We start from the raw sequence: 14762 nt of genomic DNA on the forward strand, positions 1-14762 counted from the left end.
GGCATAAATCAGGCAGTCAGTCAGCCTTCTGTTGTCTCAAAATCGATTGGGTGAAAGGGAAAGTGCCCAAGGGGATGGTTCAGTCTAATCAAAATCAATGCAAAGGGGAATGAGTAAACTACTTGGCACACGCTGCCTCTTTCTCTTTCCTCGCCATCTGTAACGATCAGCCGACATCAATTAATTTATCAAAGTCAGTGGAAGACAAGACCTTCGGGAATTAAACGACAAACGTCGATCTATTCATGAGTTATTAATAAACATCCAGCTCAACGCTAACGATCGTCTTGGGTTCCATATAGCTTTGTGCTCATCCTCTCTCTTTCTTTTTAGTTCCGGAAGTGTTGCAGTTGCTCTCGACATTTCTTTTTTCGTGTTGGCAAAAGGTATAGAGACATTTGACTTTTATTAATTACAACTAGATTTTTATTTATAACAACAAATTGTTCACATTTATCAAATTGCCTTAGAACATAGTGCATCTATGTAATTATCAAGTTTTGATTGTGCTGCTATTTTGTTGCTGCTTTGTATTTCCCCTTAGATCGTTTCTGTTTTTCGGTTTCTTTCCTCTTAAAACTCTCCGCTATATCTGAGCTTCTGCCAGCCGGAGCGTTGTCTTCGCATTTCTCTATAGCTATTGGGCAGGCCATAGAAAAAGTATATGGAGAGACCTATAATAATTGCAAATTGTGTGTACTTTGGAGATTAATTCAACTGACTCGATATATACTATTTTATAATACTTGAGGCATCATGCAATACGTGGAATTTAGAGCAATTTGTAATATCATTCTTATAAATCGTTCGAAAATTTATTCAATGGACTCGATGATCATCCTAGAAAATCGTATCAGAATTACTTCACAAACTTTATAATACTTAAAGCATCATGCAACACATGCGATTAGGGGAAATTTGTAATAACTTGCTTCTGAATTAACAACATTAATTTAATGTTAATCTGTAAATCAGGCAGAAAAATGGTTTATATAGTTGTTGAGTTTAGTATTGGGTAATGTTTCGGAAATTAACTTGGTTAATGTACTATTATTTTAAAATATGTTGTCTGTTATTCTTATCTTTCTATCACATATATGTCTTAAATATAATACATAACTTGGTTATCAATTCATAAATACGTTTGAACAATGTTAATATTAACGAGGATTTCAATTCAATCTGATTGCAGCTAAATCTTTGATATAACTTCTCAGTAAAATTTTTAGCAATACAAGAATTAATACTTCAACAAAAGTTTAACAATAATGGTTTAGTTCTCTCTTTAAGCTTTATTGACTGTTCCATTAGCATATAGACATAAATCTTCATTAGCTTCTTTCCTACTTTTACTGCCACTCATCAGGTTTCGCGCAGTACTTGCACATCGCTGTAATTGGCTTTGATGGGTCTGGTGCAAAATTTACGAAATATTTTCTCAAATTCGAGAAATGCAATGCAATTGAATTTTACGCATTTCCCCAATGCTGATGCTGCTGCTGCTGCTGCTGCCTCCCAATGTTGCACTTATCATCTACTATTGCTTCCATTTAACTAGCTAACAGCTAACACTACTACAACTACAACTACAAATATAGGTACAACTACAACTACAGTTATAGAGCAACAACTACTTAACATTAGATTACATTAGTAGAGTGTATGTGTGTGTGTAGTCTAGTTTTACAGTATGCTACAAAATTGCAGCCTCTTTGGGCTCATTCAATTGCTGTTTCCTCGATGTACGTCGATTGCGGCCGTCGGCGCAATGCCGCATCCGCTCCGGCTCCAGCTCCTGCTCCCGCTCCCGATCCCGGACGTTGCTGCAGGCGATGCGAGGGACCTCGCTGCAATATGGCCTCCAATTTCGCTTTGAATAGCACCGGCTCAGGCTCTGCTTCTGCCGTTGCAATTGCCGACTCCGGTTCGGATGTGGCTGTGGATGCAGAGGCAAGGGATGCGGGGAGAGTTGTGTCTGCAGATACTACCTTCATGTTCTTGGCATCATCGGCGGCGGCGGCGGCAAGCTCTCGGCTTAAACTAGGTCGCTGTTTGTGCAAACTAATGCTGTTTATGGTCTTGTACAAAACCGGATCGAATTTCGGTGGGCGCGGTATATGGCTGCCAGCTTCAGGCGCTGCGGCAGTTGCTGCTGCTGCCTTATCACCATTAGCATTACCGTTACCATCAGCTGTGCCATGTTCCGTCTCCTCATCGCTGTCTGATTTCAGCTCTCGTATGGCCTTCAGCAACAGCAGCCGGACATCAGTTTCACTTTTCGATTGCTTCAGTTGCGGCCTTGTCGGTTTCTCCTTGGGCTTGATTATCTCCATACTCTGCTCAACTGGCTGCGGCTCTTCGCTTCGCCTTGCCATGTGTGTGGCTGGATGCATAATGAGGTGACTCAATCGATTTTTAAACTTTTCCGAATGCAAAGGATCTTCCACAGCAGAGCTAAGCGATGCCTGTGAAGCTGTTGAGACTGCAGAAGGAACACGCTTCAATTGAGGACGAAGTAGAGTTGGAGTCGCCTCTTCAACTATCGCTTCAGCTTCTTCAGCTTGCTGCTCCTTGCTACGCTTTGCTGCCTGCAGCTGCTCGTAGAAGGCAACGCTGTCGAACATCTCGTCCAGCATTTGACTGGCAGCCATCTGGCATTCATGCAGTCGATCCACCTCCTCCAGCGAATGTTGACTGATGTCATCGTCATCGCTGCTGCTGTTGTGCACCGTAGCCACAATTGTTGTCTCAATCACGCTGGGCAACAGCTCCGAATCAATACTGAAATTGCGATAGAAAATCTGTTGCTCCTCCAGCTGTTGCTGTTGCGTATCCTCAGCCTCGAGCACATCATCCAACATGGCTATCACCGAGTGCTCATCCTCACGCAATTCACCGTCATTCAGTGGCAAAGTTGTGCGCGAATGTTCGCTCTTTGTGTCCTCCACATAGAAGATTTTGCCATTCGCATGCTTGCGCTCTTTCAGCTCATCACAGACCTCACTCAGATTCTGTATCTGATCCAAGCTATTGGAATTCCTAGCGAGCTGGGTTTCAGTTGTTAATGTGCTCAGTTTGGAGCTGATGCCATTGCCATTCATATGCGTTAATGTGGGCAGCTCTTTGGGCGTTTTCAATGCCTTGTAGAAGGCAATGCGTTCGGGATTACGTTTATGGGGGTTTCGTATGTCATAAAGACACCAGCATGCAATAAATACGGGTATGCCTAAGGTTGGTTAGTAGTTTAGTTCAACATGCATTAGTCAACAGCTACGACTAGCTAAGGAAAAGTGAACATGCAAAACTCACCCACAAGCATCCAGATACCGAACCGTATCCATGTCCAGCTGTCCAGTTGCAGCATTAGATAAATGTTAATAAAGATACTTATAGCAGGCACCACAGGCACAAAAGGCACTCGGAAGAGGCGACTCCTGGGCTCTCTTGGCTGCAGACAGGTGAGCAGCAGCACCACCAGAATTAACACTATCAGAAGTATGAGCAAAGTCAAAGCCCAAGCTTGACCAGAACTAATCGCTGGATAGCTTTGCATTAGCAGCACTCCAAGACCCAAAGAAAGCAGACCTGTAAGGGAAAGAGATTTATTAGTACGTAGTAGTAAGATATAGCAGAGAGAAATGTTTTTCTACCCACAGAAAATTATAGTCAGCACGCTCACAATTCTGCTAGAAATTGCATTTGGTTCCAGGATGCGATGCACATTGAAGAGCTGAGTGCACAACGAACTCCAAGTGAAGCGTTCGCTGCGTGATGTCAACGAAGTAGTCTCCGAGATGCCTTGATGCGTCTGCTCCTCCGACTCGCTGTACTCCATGTAGCGTAGAATGGTAATAGAAATGGCCACCACACTGTAAGCCAACAAGGTGCCAATCGACAGCAGACTCACCAGCTGGGCAAGATCAAACAATCCAGCAATCAGAGCTGTAAACAGAGCAGCCACAATGGACCCCGTTACAGGCACCTGGAAGCGTGGACTGATCTTACCCAGAAAGCGAAAGAGCAGACCATCTTGAGCCATGGAATACATGACTCTGGGCAGTGGAAACAAGGCGCCAAACAAGCTGGCCAGCAATCCAACCAGACCACCAATGGTTACAATCCACATGGCCACCGGCCAGCCTACATACTCGAAGGCATAGGGCAGCGGAGCATTCACATCCTGGTAGTAGTAGGGCAACATCAATGTAAGCACCGTGGAAACGCCAAAGTAGCAGAGGAAGATGATGAGCAGCGAAAGCAGAATGGAGCGTGGAATGTTCTTGCGAGGCTCACGCACTTCCTCCCCTGTTGTCGCTATGCAATCGAAGCCCACAAAGCCAAAGAAGCAAGTGGCTGCTCCTTGGAGTGTGCCCTCAAAGCCAAAGGGAAAGAAGCCGCCATTGCCTACATTAGTGGAATTTATTGTAGCTGCATCCACAGTCCAGTTGCTGAAGTCGGCTGTGAAGAGAAGAGGGTTTTATTAATAAAGAAATTATCTTTTCTTAATATGGTTATTAGACTTACCTTTTATGGCACCTGCAATGATGACAAAGCCCAGTATGAAAATGTTGACGCAGGTGACAAAGTTGTTGGCCATCGCAGAAGTCTCTACGCCAAAAGCCAGAGCAACTACAGAAGACAAAAATATTGTTTTATCAATATAGTAAATCGAATAGTTGATGGACAGATTTGGAAACATAATTTTGCCAAAACAAATTGTAAATTCTAAATACTTTTAATTAGGGCTTTATGTGATGCAAATAAAGCAAAAAAAATAATTTTCGTTTTTTTTTCTTTTAGTCAAAATTACACAAACATCCCTTTAATATAAGTACAAATATAATTATTATGTTTAATTAGAAAGATTTTACAAATATTAACAATACCACTGCTTTGAAAGAAGTAAAATGAAAAATTATTATTATATTATATTTTATTTAATTATTATAAAATATTTCTACATACATAAAGTAGTCTTTTCTCCTTGATATATAGTTTATTTTATAGATGGTGCTACGTTTTTTTAAGTTCTATTGTAACCCTTGAATTTAGAGGAATTTAACCTACTCGTACAGTTTTTGTTTTAATTCTAAATACTTTCATTTGTAAAAATTGCATTTGCTATTATGCTAATAAAGAACGTAAGCTACCAAATTAGAATAAAAAGAATTAACTGCTACATTTTAATATAAATATCGAAGTTAATTGTAATTCAAAATCGAAATTCAATCTTCGAGCAAAAACCTTTTAACTTACCGCCAAAAACGACGACCAAACCGAAGGCGAGAAAGTCAAAGTAGCTGCCCATGAAGCTGACATTCATGGGAGCGACCTCTGCGAATGTCTCCTTCAGCGTGTCGTTGAGCAAAGTGTCCAAATAGAGGCTAATGCCACGACAGACGCTGGCGGTGCCAATGACATACTCCAGTATCAGATTCCAGCCAATGACAAAGGCAACAAACTCCCCAATGCACACATAACTGTAGACATAGGCAGATCCCGCTTTGGGCACTCGAGCACCGAACTCGGCATAGCAAATACCTGTGAACAGATGCAATTGCAACCATAAATCGATGAAGAGGCAAACTCGTTTGCTGTTGTTGTTGTTGTACTCACCTGCTAGTAGAGAGGCAAGTGCGGCAATGGCAAATGAAATGATGACCGATGGTCCGGCCTGTTCCTTGGCTATTTGACCGGCGAGGACATAAACACCGGCGCCCAGCGTAGAGCCAACGCCAAGTGCTGTGAGATCCCAGAGGCCCAGGACACGATTGAGCTTTGTCTCGCCCTCGGTGCCATCGGCAGTGAGATGTTTGCGACGCGTTAGCACCTTCCACGCCGAATACTGATGCACCATTCTCAGAGATATCTGCTGTTGGTGGGACAAAAAAATACATCAATGAAGGTTCATTAAACTTTGAGTGTTGCGTTTTTGTGATTAGTGTCTAGCTCAAAAAAAGTGCCATCAATCTTTCAACTAAGCTTTGGGTTCATTCATCGCTGCAAGTGCATAGAAGAAGCTCCTCTCAACACTCAGCTGTGGCTGCCAAGATCATGCACATTTAATATATATTATGTTATATACTCGTTGTCCCAGTCGCTTATCTATTAAACTGTCACAATAGCATTCACATCTGGCGACAACTCCTGATTATTCAATCCGGTACAAATTATTGTGCTCAATTTGCAATCGATGGCAAGTCGAGGCTAAGTCAATAGTATATATTGTAGACAGTAAATAGTCAGTTTTCCGTATAACAAAGAAAAGAAACACCGGAAAATTTATATTTCTAAATATAGCAAAAGATTTCTTGAATGACTTCTTGCTCTATTTGTAGTAATCTAACGTAATTTGTTTAGTTAATTCAATAAATTAATTATGTTCAAGTTGAGCTAGCTTAATTTGTCTAGATGAAATACGACTAGCCCTTTTTTAAGTTTTCAGTTTTTTTAATTTCGCTGGGCTTGGTCCTCTTATCCAATGAGTAAGCAAGCGAACTGATAAGAATAGATGCTTAACTATTAGCTGCCTCTGTCTTCTTTATTTACATTTCAGTGTCTGCTTCTTTCCGTTATATGAATATTTGTTGCTTTTTTATTCGCGTTCATTATAAAGATAATTAACTGGGTCTAGGCAAAGCCAGCAAAAGGTGAGGCAGCCATTGTCAGTGTCGAATGAAGAGTTATGTTTGATTTATATAATATCGTGTTTTATGCTCTTGTTTATATGCGTATTTAATTAGTTGACTTACCAACTTTGAAACAGTTGCCGACTGCACTGCAGTTGCTGCAAACTCTGGCCAAATATTTGCTTGGAATAAATGACGAAGAGAGCGTTTTGTCTACTCACTGCTGTTGACTGCAAATATGTGAATGGTGAAGATGAATATGAATTCAATTGAATTGAAATTCGCTGTCCGATGACAACAACTGACAGACTTCGCGCTCTGAATGCGTCTGAGTTACAGTCGTGTAGTATTCGAATTGTTCTTTAAGATAAGAAGACAATGTTCCAAACAGCGGGAGAGTGCGAGAGAAACGGCTTCGAGCATCACACACTGATAACAGACATAAACCCAAAAACAGAAAGAGAGCGAGAGAGAACGGTGAGCGGTAAATAACAAAAACTTCAAATGCGACAGGTAGTTGATAATGCGGGAGGAGGCGAGGCGCGGCAGTTTGCTTGAGGGCGTATAATTAGAGCGACTATGAAAATTAGCAGGTAACCCGGCAAAAGACAAAGCGAGAGAAAGAGAAAGAGGGAGTGAGATGCTGTTACGTTTCCAGAGGCAAAGTTTTACGATCTGCGATCTTACGGTTTACGGAGATATCAACTGATTTCTCAGCGCTGCCTCTTCGAATTGGCCGCGTGTTTGCACTTGTCATTTATTGTTATTTATGTTGTTCAGATAAGATTGTTAGTATTCCCGTTGTATACGAGTTGATATTGACGTATCGATTGCTGTTCTCGTGTTCTCGTCTATTTATTTCCGATCTGTCGACACCGGCTTTAGCGCCGACGCGATTCGTGTTAATCGTTTTGCTGGTGCTGCTGCTGCTGTTGACGCTCTCAGTGAAAAACGTTAACTGAAACTGTAAGATAATAAACGCTTTGCTATATTGCCAGCAAAACAAAACATATATTACTGCAATATCAGAGAGAAACCGCTAGAGAGAAGGAGAGAAATGGCTCTTGAATAACACTTAAGCTTTCTCGGATTTGGGTCAACTGCAGAAATGAGTTGAATGAAATTTATTGCAGGAAAACTCATTCTGAAATGCAGTTTCCAAAATGTGTCTTAATATATCTTCGCTTAATTAAGAGATTTTGAACGATTCATTTATGTTTTCGCTGTACTAAATTTGAATTGATAAGGTTGAAGTGCAACATGCAATCGCAACACTCGCAAGTGTCAAAGACATGCTTGACAATTATTCTGTATGCGAACAATAAAATATATAATTTATGTATGCTGATAATATAATACGAGTTCAATTTGGACGAGCACTCTCCAGTTTCAGATTATTAAGATTGCATCATTTAATCGTTCGTACTAATTGTCGGACATGATAGCTTAAGTAAATAAATTGTCAAATAGTTGACGAAATAATTATAAAACTGATACCCTAGAAATCGCTATATGGTACTGCGACTATATAAATATATACGCATTTATTTATAGGACAACCGCACTCACTTCTCGTGTGTGTGATAAATGCTCATCTATTAGCAACTATTAAATTATCTATAAACTGATTACGGGCATTATTAAACTGAGGAGGGTCTCTGGCCTAAGGCCGCTCGCTGTTGACTGATGTTTATAGCTCCATGGGACTATGCGTCACATTGTCGCTACACTGAGGGAAATAACGTATACATAAATCAATTAATACCAAATTAATGAATCAGCATTGCTTTTTGCTAAGAAAATAAGTTAAATTGAATATTAGATAAAATAAATATATTGCAATTTTGTTTTGTATAAAACTGTTTTTATCTATGAAGTATATTTAAATATATTTCTTTATAATTAATATATTATATTCATTACAATGGATTTTTTAATTTATTTATTTGCATTTACATGTGATCTTTTTATGTTTTTTACATATTCCACATATTAAAATAAATAAGAATATTTAATTTATTATACATATATAATAATATATATATATATAAAATATAAACATTTTATGTTAATAATTAAATAAATAAGTTATTTTGTATTTCATTTATAACTGAAGTAATTTTTTGTAAATTTTTGTAATGATTTATATTTGTATCTCCTCTAAATTATGCTCTAGTTTTTCTCTCAGTGTATGCGACATTTGGATTACGCAGCAATTGCCATAGAAGCGACGATCATCGTGAGCTAAAACATGACTATACTCGTACTCGTACTCGCAGTCAGAGTCATTCTCAAACTCGTACTCGCAGTCGTATACGTAATCGTACAATACATGCTCGCAATGCTGATAAGATACTCGAAATGCTCTTCACACTTTCACTCTTGATACTAAAAGTACTGCGCCGAAGGGGTGCTCAGAGATGGAGCAAGGTGTTGGGGGACGAGGTCTAAATCACGGCAGCACGCGTTGTATGGGCATTAAAATTTTACTGCCACTGACGCAGCTACCTACTAAGTATTTGTACACACAAACAAATACACTCATCCCCACACACACACACACACAGATGCGAATTAGCTGCTGGAGATGGGGGATTTTCTCGGGAGTTTTGCGAAGAAAATGAGGCAGAGAGATGTGCTAAGCACATGTGGCTGGGATTGCAAATTGGCATTTGTGATTGCCTTTGTTGTCGCCAGCAAATATAAATGATCTAATTTAAATAATTACGCCCACAAATGTGTTGTCTCCACCTCACATTGTGTTGCCGCCTTTCATTTAACGCCCGAATGACAGCATCAAATTAGCTGCCAGAGACAATGAAAACTGTGCCACAAATGTCTTCGACGTCTTAGAGCAGACCGAGAACCGCAAAGCAGTTTGCAGCTTGCATTGTTCATTAAGCAATAATTTACCTGATAAAGGCAAATGCATAGAGCGATAATTCTATTTAATAGAATGCTGTGTAAACAGCATAATCAACTAGAGCGAGTTCATAAACGCTTTAGCGAGAATTCAATAATAATAATAGTAAATTCTGATTAATTTTGAAAACAGTTTTGAAAGATAGGAAACAGTTGTGTAATAATTGTTTATAAAGTCATAAGCGATTGCTTAATAGTGTAAAGTTGTGATCAATTTTGAAAATAATTTATTTAAATGCAGCAAATTGTAAAACAATTATTTCAACATTAATATTTAATTGAGCGAGATAAATAAGGATTTAGGATTATTATAAAAATTTTGTACTGCATTTTTCTCTTCATTAAACTTTTATATAATTGTGAAGTTAAGTTTAATACATTTTTTAAATAATGTATTTTTATTAAACTCTGATATCGTATATGATGATTACAATTTAATAAAATGCTAAGCATTCAGCATATGTTATTTGACTGAATAATAATAATTAGGACTGCAGATTAATAATGAATGCAACTAAATGAAATTCAATCTTATTTTATAAAGTCTTTATCCACAATTCAATTAAATAAATTAGATCTTATGATTATTCAAAATGTGTTTCATTGTTTCTTTTTCAGCATTTCATTTAACCAAATAAATTAAGTCTGAGGATTAATGAAAATATTCCACATTGAGTTCTTCTCGTGGCTTATCTCTTTGCCTAATTGATTTCGTTTGACAAATTTGAGCAGACAGCAAACAAGGGATTTGTCTACTTTCGCTAAGTAAAGTAGCATACAGTAGGCCTGGCAGAAATTGTTTCCGGGCAAACACAATTGAGAGCAGCGTTGACTTTAGAGCAATTGAAACCATTTTTCGATTTGTTTGCTGAACCTGCAGAAACATGACTGTTTCCTATACCGCTGAGGTGGCTACCTGCCAGCGTTGTGGCTGCTTCTGGAAACTCTTAGCCAGGTAAGTCAATTTATGCATTAACCACTGTATGTGTGTTTCACGCCAACCACCGCTAGATGGCGTGCAAGTATCTACAAAATAATCTGGTTTGATCTTTTGGTATTTCTCTTCTGTTTCTATGCCATGGCATTGCTGTATCGCGTGATACTCAACGAAAACGATAAGCAGTAAGTCAAGGAATGTTTTTAATAACAGTTATACAGTTTTTTTTTAGTTTCTTTGAGGAAATCGTTCGCTATTGCCGCAATCATGGCGGTTTGATACCGCTCTCCTTTGTGCTTGGCTTTTATGTGGCCATCATTGTGGAGCGATGGTGGAGTCAATATATTTCCGTACCCTGGCCTGATCCCTTGGCCGTGTATGTGAGCACCTTGGTGCGTGGCCTAGATGAGCATGGACGTCTTATGCGTCGCACAATCATGCGTTATGTTTGTCTCTCGCTAACGATGGTGTTGACCATGATTTCGCCCGGTATTAAACGTCGTTTTCCTACCTATGACTTTCTCATTGAGGCGGGATTACTCAACAAGAATGAAGCGAACATTATTGCGGCCATGGATGAAAAGTTCCCCGGACATTTTAAGTACTGGATGCCAATAATGTGGGCTTCCAGTATTATGACGAGAGCTCGAAGAGAGGGACGCATCTGGGATGATTTCTCGCTCAAATCGATGATTGATGAATTGAACAAGTTTCGATCGGGTTGCAATATGCTCATCCACTACGATATGATCAGTGTGCCGTTAGTTTACACGCAGGTGGTCACACTGGCAGTGTATACGTATTTCCTGGCCGCCATCTTTGGGCATCAATACATTTACTCGAGTGATGCCACGTTTAATAATATTATCAACTATTATTTCCCTGTGTTTAGCACACTGGAGTTCTTCTTCTTCATGGGTTGGCTTAAAGTTGCGGAGACTTTAATTTGCCCGTTTGGCGATGATGATGATGACTTTGATCTCAACTGGGCAATCGATCGCAATTTGCAAGTGAGTTATTTAATTGTGGACGAAATGCACAACGATCACCCGACGCTGGTGAAGGATCAGTACTGGGACGAAGTCTTCCCCAATGAGCTGCCCTATGCCGATGAGTCGCAACGTCATGCACCGCCTGAACCTTCCACTGCCAAATTGGACATATCCAAAATTACTTCTTCGCACATACCAAAGATACATTCAGCAACAAGCACCGAAGAACTTGATTTTACCAATTTCGATGGCGAAGACGATTTCATCTATGACAATGAGCTGCGCATTCGATTTGCCTCACGTCGCTTCAACATCCATCGCAGCTCCTCTTCCCTTGCGTTTGCTGAGCCCTTTCCTCTGACATCCCTTGATAGTCGCATAGAAGAAGCAGATGAAGATGAAGCCGAGGAGGAACATCTGGCGAGTCATCGCACTAGCAAAGACGATTTTGATCGCCTGAAAGAAGAACGCGAGCGTGAACGACATGCCAGACAGCTGCAACAGGCTGCTATGGCACTCGATCTTATCAAGGAGGAGCTGCAATATCCCTCGGGTGGCACCTCATCCAACCATCCGCAGCAGACTTCTTCAAGACCTCTGCAAGAGGAAGGCGATCCTCCGGGCTCAGAGCACAAACGACAAAGCGATCAGAGTTCACGTGATCCAGATAAACCGAAGGAATAATCGTAATTCTCTTATAGATCATGAAAATCGAAAATTATTATACTTTATTATAACTATTATTTTAAATAAACAAAATGTACGTAGTATTATAAAATTCAATAATTTATTAGGTTTTGAAATATTAATAATAAATATTTTAGGTATTTGTTTATTCTTTATATAAACGAAAATAGTTAAAGAGAATTGTAAATCTAAATTGCAGCCAAAAAGAAAAATGGTCCATTTAACTAACTGACTGACAAGTAATAAAAAAATTATAATTTAACCAATTAACTAAAATAAGTATTTGTATACCAAAATTTGTTATTTGCTCCATACTAATACATTTTGTAATAAATCGTAATTAGAATTGTGTCAAAGAGATATCAAGATATCTAAAAAATCTAAGATATTTAAAATTATTATAATTTATGTTATTTACTATTGAATTTAAAATAAATTTTATAATATTAAACTTAAGACTTCCTTACTAATAGATTATAGTATGCTTTGCTTCACCCTTTGCAGTTTACATGTTGAAATATATGCCTCAACTATTAGTTTCATTTCATGAAGTGAGTGAACGTGTATCAAAAATGACTGTAACTTATACATCTCAAGTGACCACTTCGAGGCATTTAAGCAACTTTTTGCGGCTGTTATGCAGGTAAATTTAACATAAATCTATTAATAAAAATATGAAGTAAAAATTAGCAATACTTTTTATAGATGGCGAGGCAGTATTTATAAACTAGTCTGGATGGATTTGATTCTCTTCCTAATTCTTTACATTCTTCTGACGCTTTCATATCGTTATCTGATGAATGAATCGGCACGCAAGTAATATTTAAAGTAAAGATATTTAATATAAATTTGGATTAATTCATCATCTGATGAACTAGAACCTTCGAGGGAATTGTTGTATATTGTTCGGTGTACTCAACTCTCATTCCATTGTCATTTGTGCTGGGCTTCTTTGTGACCCTTGTGATGGGTCGTTGGTGGGCGCAGTACAAGAGCATTCCTTGGCCGGATTCGATTGCTCTCCTGGTTAGCTCCTCGATACATGGAGCCGATGATCGTGCTCGAGCTATGCGGCGCACAATCATGCGCTACGTTTGCCTCTGCCAGGTGATTGTGTTCACAATGATATCTCCCAGTGTGAAGAAACGTTTTCCCACCTACAATCAAATTATTGAGGCGGGTCTGCTGCAAGAAAACGAGAAGAGCATCATTGCGGTGTTGGACATTGCATTTCCCTACTATCCAAAGCACTGGATGCCAATTGTTTGGGCTGCCAGCCTCGTGAATCGTGCTCGCCGTGAAAACAAAATACGCGATGACTATGCTGTGAAATCTATAATCGATGAGCTGAATAGTTTCCGCGGTTGGTGTGGATTTCTGCTCTACTACGATTGGGTCAGTGTACCATTAGTTTACACTCAGGTGGTCACACTGGCCTGCTATTCCTTTTTCCTCTGCGCCATCATGGGTCATCAGTGGGTTGACACGGAGAAAAGTCCCTCGAGTCAGAATGTGATATTTAAATACTTTCCAGTGCTCACAATTCTGCAGTTCTTCTTCTACATGGGTTGGCTAAAGGTGGCAGAGTCCTTGATTAATCCTTTCGGTGAGGATGATGATGATTTTGAGGTAAGAGTAAAAGTAAAACATTCATATTTTCGTACATTTTCATTCCTACTTCGTAGCTCAACTGGATGATTGATCGCAATCTGACTGTGTCTTATTTGATTGTGGATGAAATGCATCAGGAGCATCCGCAGCTGCTCAAGGATCAGTACTGGGATGAAGTCTTTCCCAACGAGCTGCCCTACACCGACGAATCGAAACGTCCCGTTCCACCGCAAAACTCCACAGCTCGAGTGGGCGCTAATAAATCGAATCTTAGTTGGGATGAAAAAAGCAACATAATACAAACATCATCGATATTTCTTCCTGGTGCCATAACCGAATCCTTTGCGGAGCGCAAAGATGAAGTGAGGTCCACTGGAGTCCCTCATAATCAAAATACCGTGCGATCCGAACCAATCAACTTGCAGCCAAGTCCCACAAGTAGTAAGTCAAAGCCATGCTCGAAAGTTTTCCCTTTACATTATTCGTTTTATAGTGAACCTGGAGGAATTGATCGATCAACGCAATCGGGAGAGACGCGAACGCATGCGACATCGTTACCAGGACATGCGTTCCAATCATAAAGCGACTAATAGTCGCTATGTTCTCACTGTATTGCGTCCGCCTTCGGTTAGCAGTAGTCAACCTCTACTTGCAGAGGAAGCTGAGGAGGAGGAGGAGGAAGAGGTGATTCCAACATCGGAGCCAGAGAAGAAAGATTAAATGTGCAACACATTAAAGCAGAAATCATAGAATTGTCCCCGACTATCGCAATAAACCTCAACTCTCAACTCCATGTGCATTTCAGTGACAAAAATGGCTTTTGATAGGTTAAGACAATGTACACAGGTTTTTTCTGTTTGAATCATTTATAAACCATACACACAATGTCAGTGCTGGGCGGGGGAGGAGACATGAAATATCCTGCTAGCTGACAAAAACAACATGTGAAAAGGCTCATTGTTTGCATTATCATATCTGAACATC

At 39.6% G+C, this 14762-nt stretch overlaps 3 protein-coding genes across 4 annotated transcripts; 2 read left to right on the forward strand and 1 right to left on the reverse strand.

The window, feature by feature from the left end:
- Positions 1–403: 403 nt before the first annotated feature.
- Positions 404–7035, reverse strand: LOC133842853 (cationic amino acid transporter 2). Of its 2 annotated transcripts, none has more exons than XM_062276129.1 (7): positions 6753–6966; positions 5617–5872; positions 5257–5541; positions 4525–4629; positions 3655–4458; positions 3310–3585; positions 404–674 (listed from the first exon to the last, which is right to left on the reverse strand). In XM_062276129.1, exons 2-7 carry the CDS (start codon positions 5855–5857, stop codon positions 574–576), a joined length of 1812 nt encoding a protein of 603 aa, XP_062132113.1. In that variant the 5' UTR covers positions 5858–5872; positions 6753–6966; the 3' UTR covers positions 404–573. The 2 variants fall into 2 exon arrangements, with proteins under 2 accessions (XP_062132113.1, XP_062132112.1); XM_062276128.1 differs by lacking the exon at positions 404–674 and adding an exon at positions 1279–3226 and having other exon boundaries at positions 6753–7035.
- A 3299-nt stretch (positions 7036–10334) lies between these two features.
- LOC133844237 (bestrophin-4) lies at positions 10335–12233 on the forward strand. Its single transcript, XM_062278148.1, has 3 exons — positions 10335–10506; positions 10563–10673; positions 10721–12233. The coding sequence occupies exons 1-3, from the start codon at positions 10436–10438 to the stop codon at positions 12162–12164; spliced, it is 1626 nt and encodes a 541-aa protein (XP_062134132.1). The 5' UTR covers positions 10335–10435; the 3' UTR covers positions 12165–12233.
- A 417-nt stretch (positions 12234–12650) lies between these two features.
- Positions 12651–14551, forward strand: LOC133843958 (bestrophin-4). The gene is made up of 5 exons (XM_062277736.1): positions 12651–12810; positions 12873–12983; positions 13046–13796; positions 13853–14219; positions 14272–14551. The coding sequence occupies exons 1-5, from the start codon at positions 12677–12679 to the stop codon at positions 14496–14498; spliced, it is 1590 nt and encodes a 529-aa protein (XP_062133720.1). The 5' UTR covers positions 12651–12676; the 3' UTR covers positions 14499–14551.
- The last annotated feature ends 211 nt before the right edge of the window (positions 14552–14762 follow it).

This window comes from Drosophila sulfurigaster, chromosome 3 (assembly GCF_023558435.1).
Source record: "Drosophila sulfurigaster albostrigata strain 15112-1811.04 chromosome 3, ASM2355843v2, whole genome shotgun sequence".
Taxonomy (NCBI): Eukaryota; Metazoa; Arthropoda; class Insecta; order Diptera; family Drosophilidae; genus Drosophila; species Drosophila sulfurigaster.

Coding starts and splice junctions, on each gene's coding strand:
- LOC133842853 (XM_062276128.1), bottom strand. CDS start 5,857: ATGGTGCATCAGTATTCGGCGTGGAAGGTGCTAACGCGTCGCAAACAT. Junction 4,459..4,524: donor CATTGCAGGTGCCATAAAAG/GTAAGTCTAATA, acceptor TTCTCTTCACAG/CCGACTTCAGCAACTGGACT. Junction 3,227..3,309: donor CGGTATCTGGATGCTTGTGG/GTGAGTTTTGCA, acceptor AACCAACCTTAG/GCATACCCGTATTTATTGCA.
- LOC133844237 (XM_062278148.1), top strand. CDS start 10,436: ATGACTGTTTCCTATACCGCTGAGGTGGCTACCTGCCAGCGTTGTGGC. Junction 10,507..10,562: donor TTCTGGAAACTCTTAGCCAG/GTAAGTCAATTT, acceptor AACCACCGCTAG/ATGGCGTGCAAGTATCTACA. Junction 10,674..10,720: donor CTCAACGAAAACGATAAGCA/GTAAGTCAAGGA, acceptor GTTTTTTTTTAG/TTTCTTTGAGGAAATCGTTC.
- LOC133843958 (XM_062277736.1), top strand. CDS start 12,677: ATGTTGAAATATATGCCTCAACTATTAGTTTCATTTCATGAAGTGAGT. Junction 12,984..13,045: donor ATGAATGAATCGGCACGCAA/GTAATATTTAAA, acceptor CTGATGAACTAG/AACCTTCGAGGGAATTGTTG. Junction 13,797..13,852: donor AGGATGATGATGATTTTGAG/GTAAGAGTAAAA, acceptor CCTACTTCGTAG/CTCAACTGGATGATTGATCG.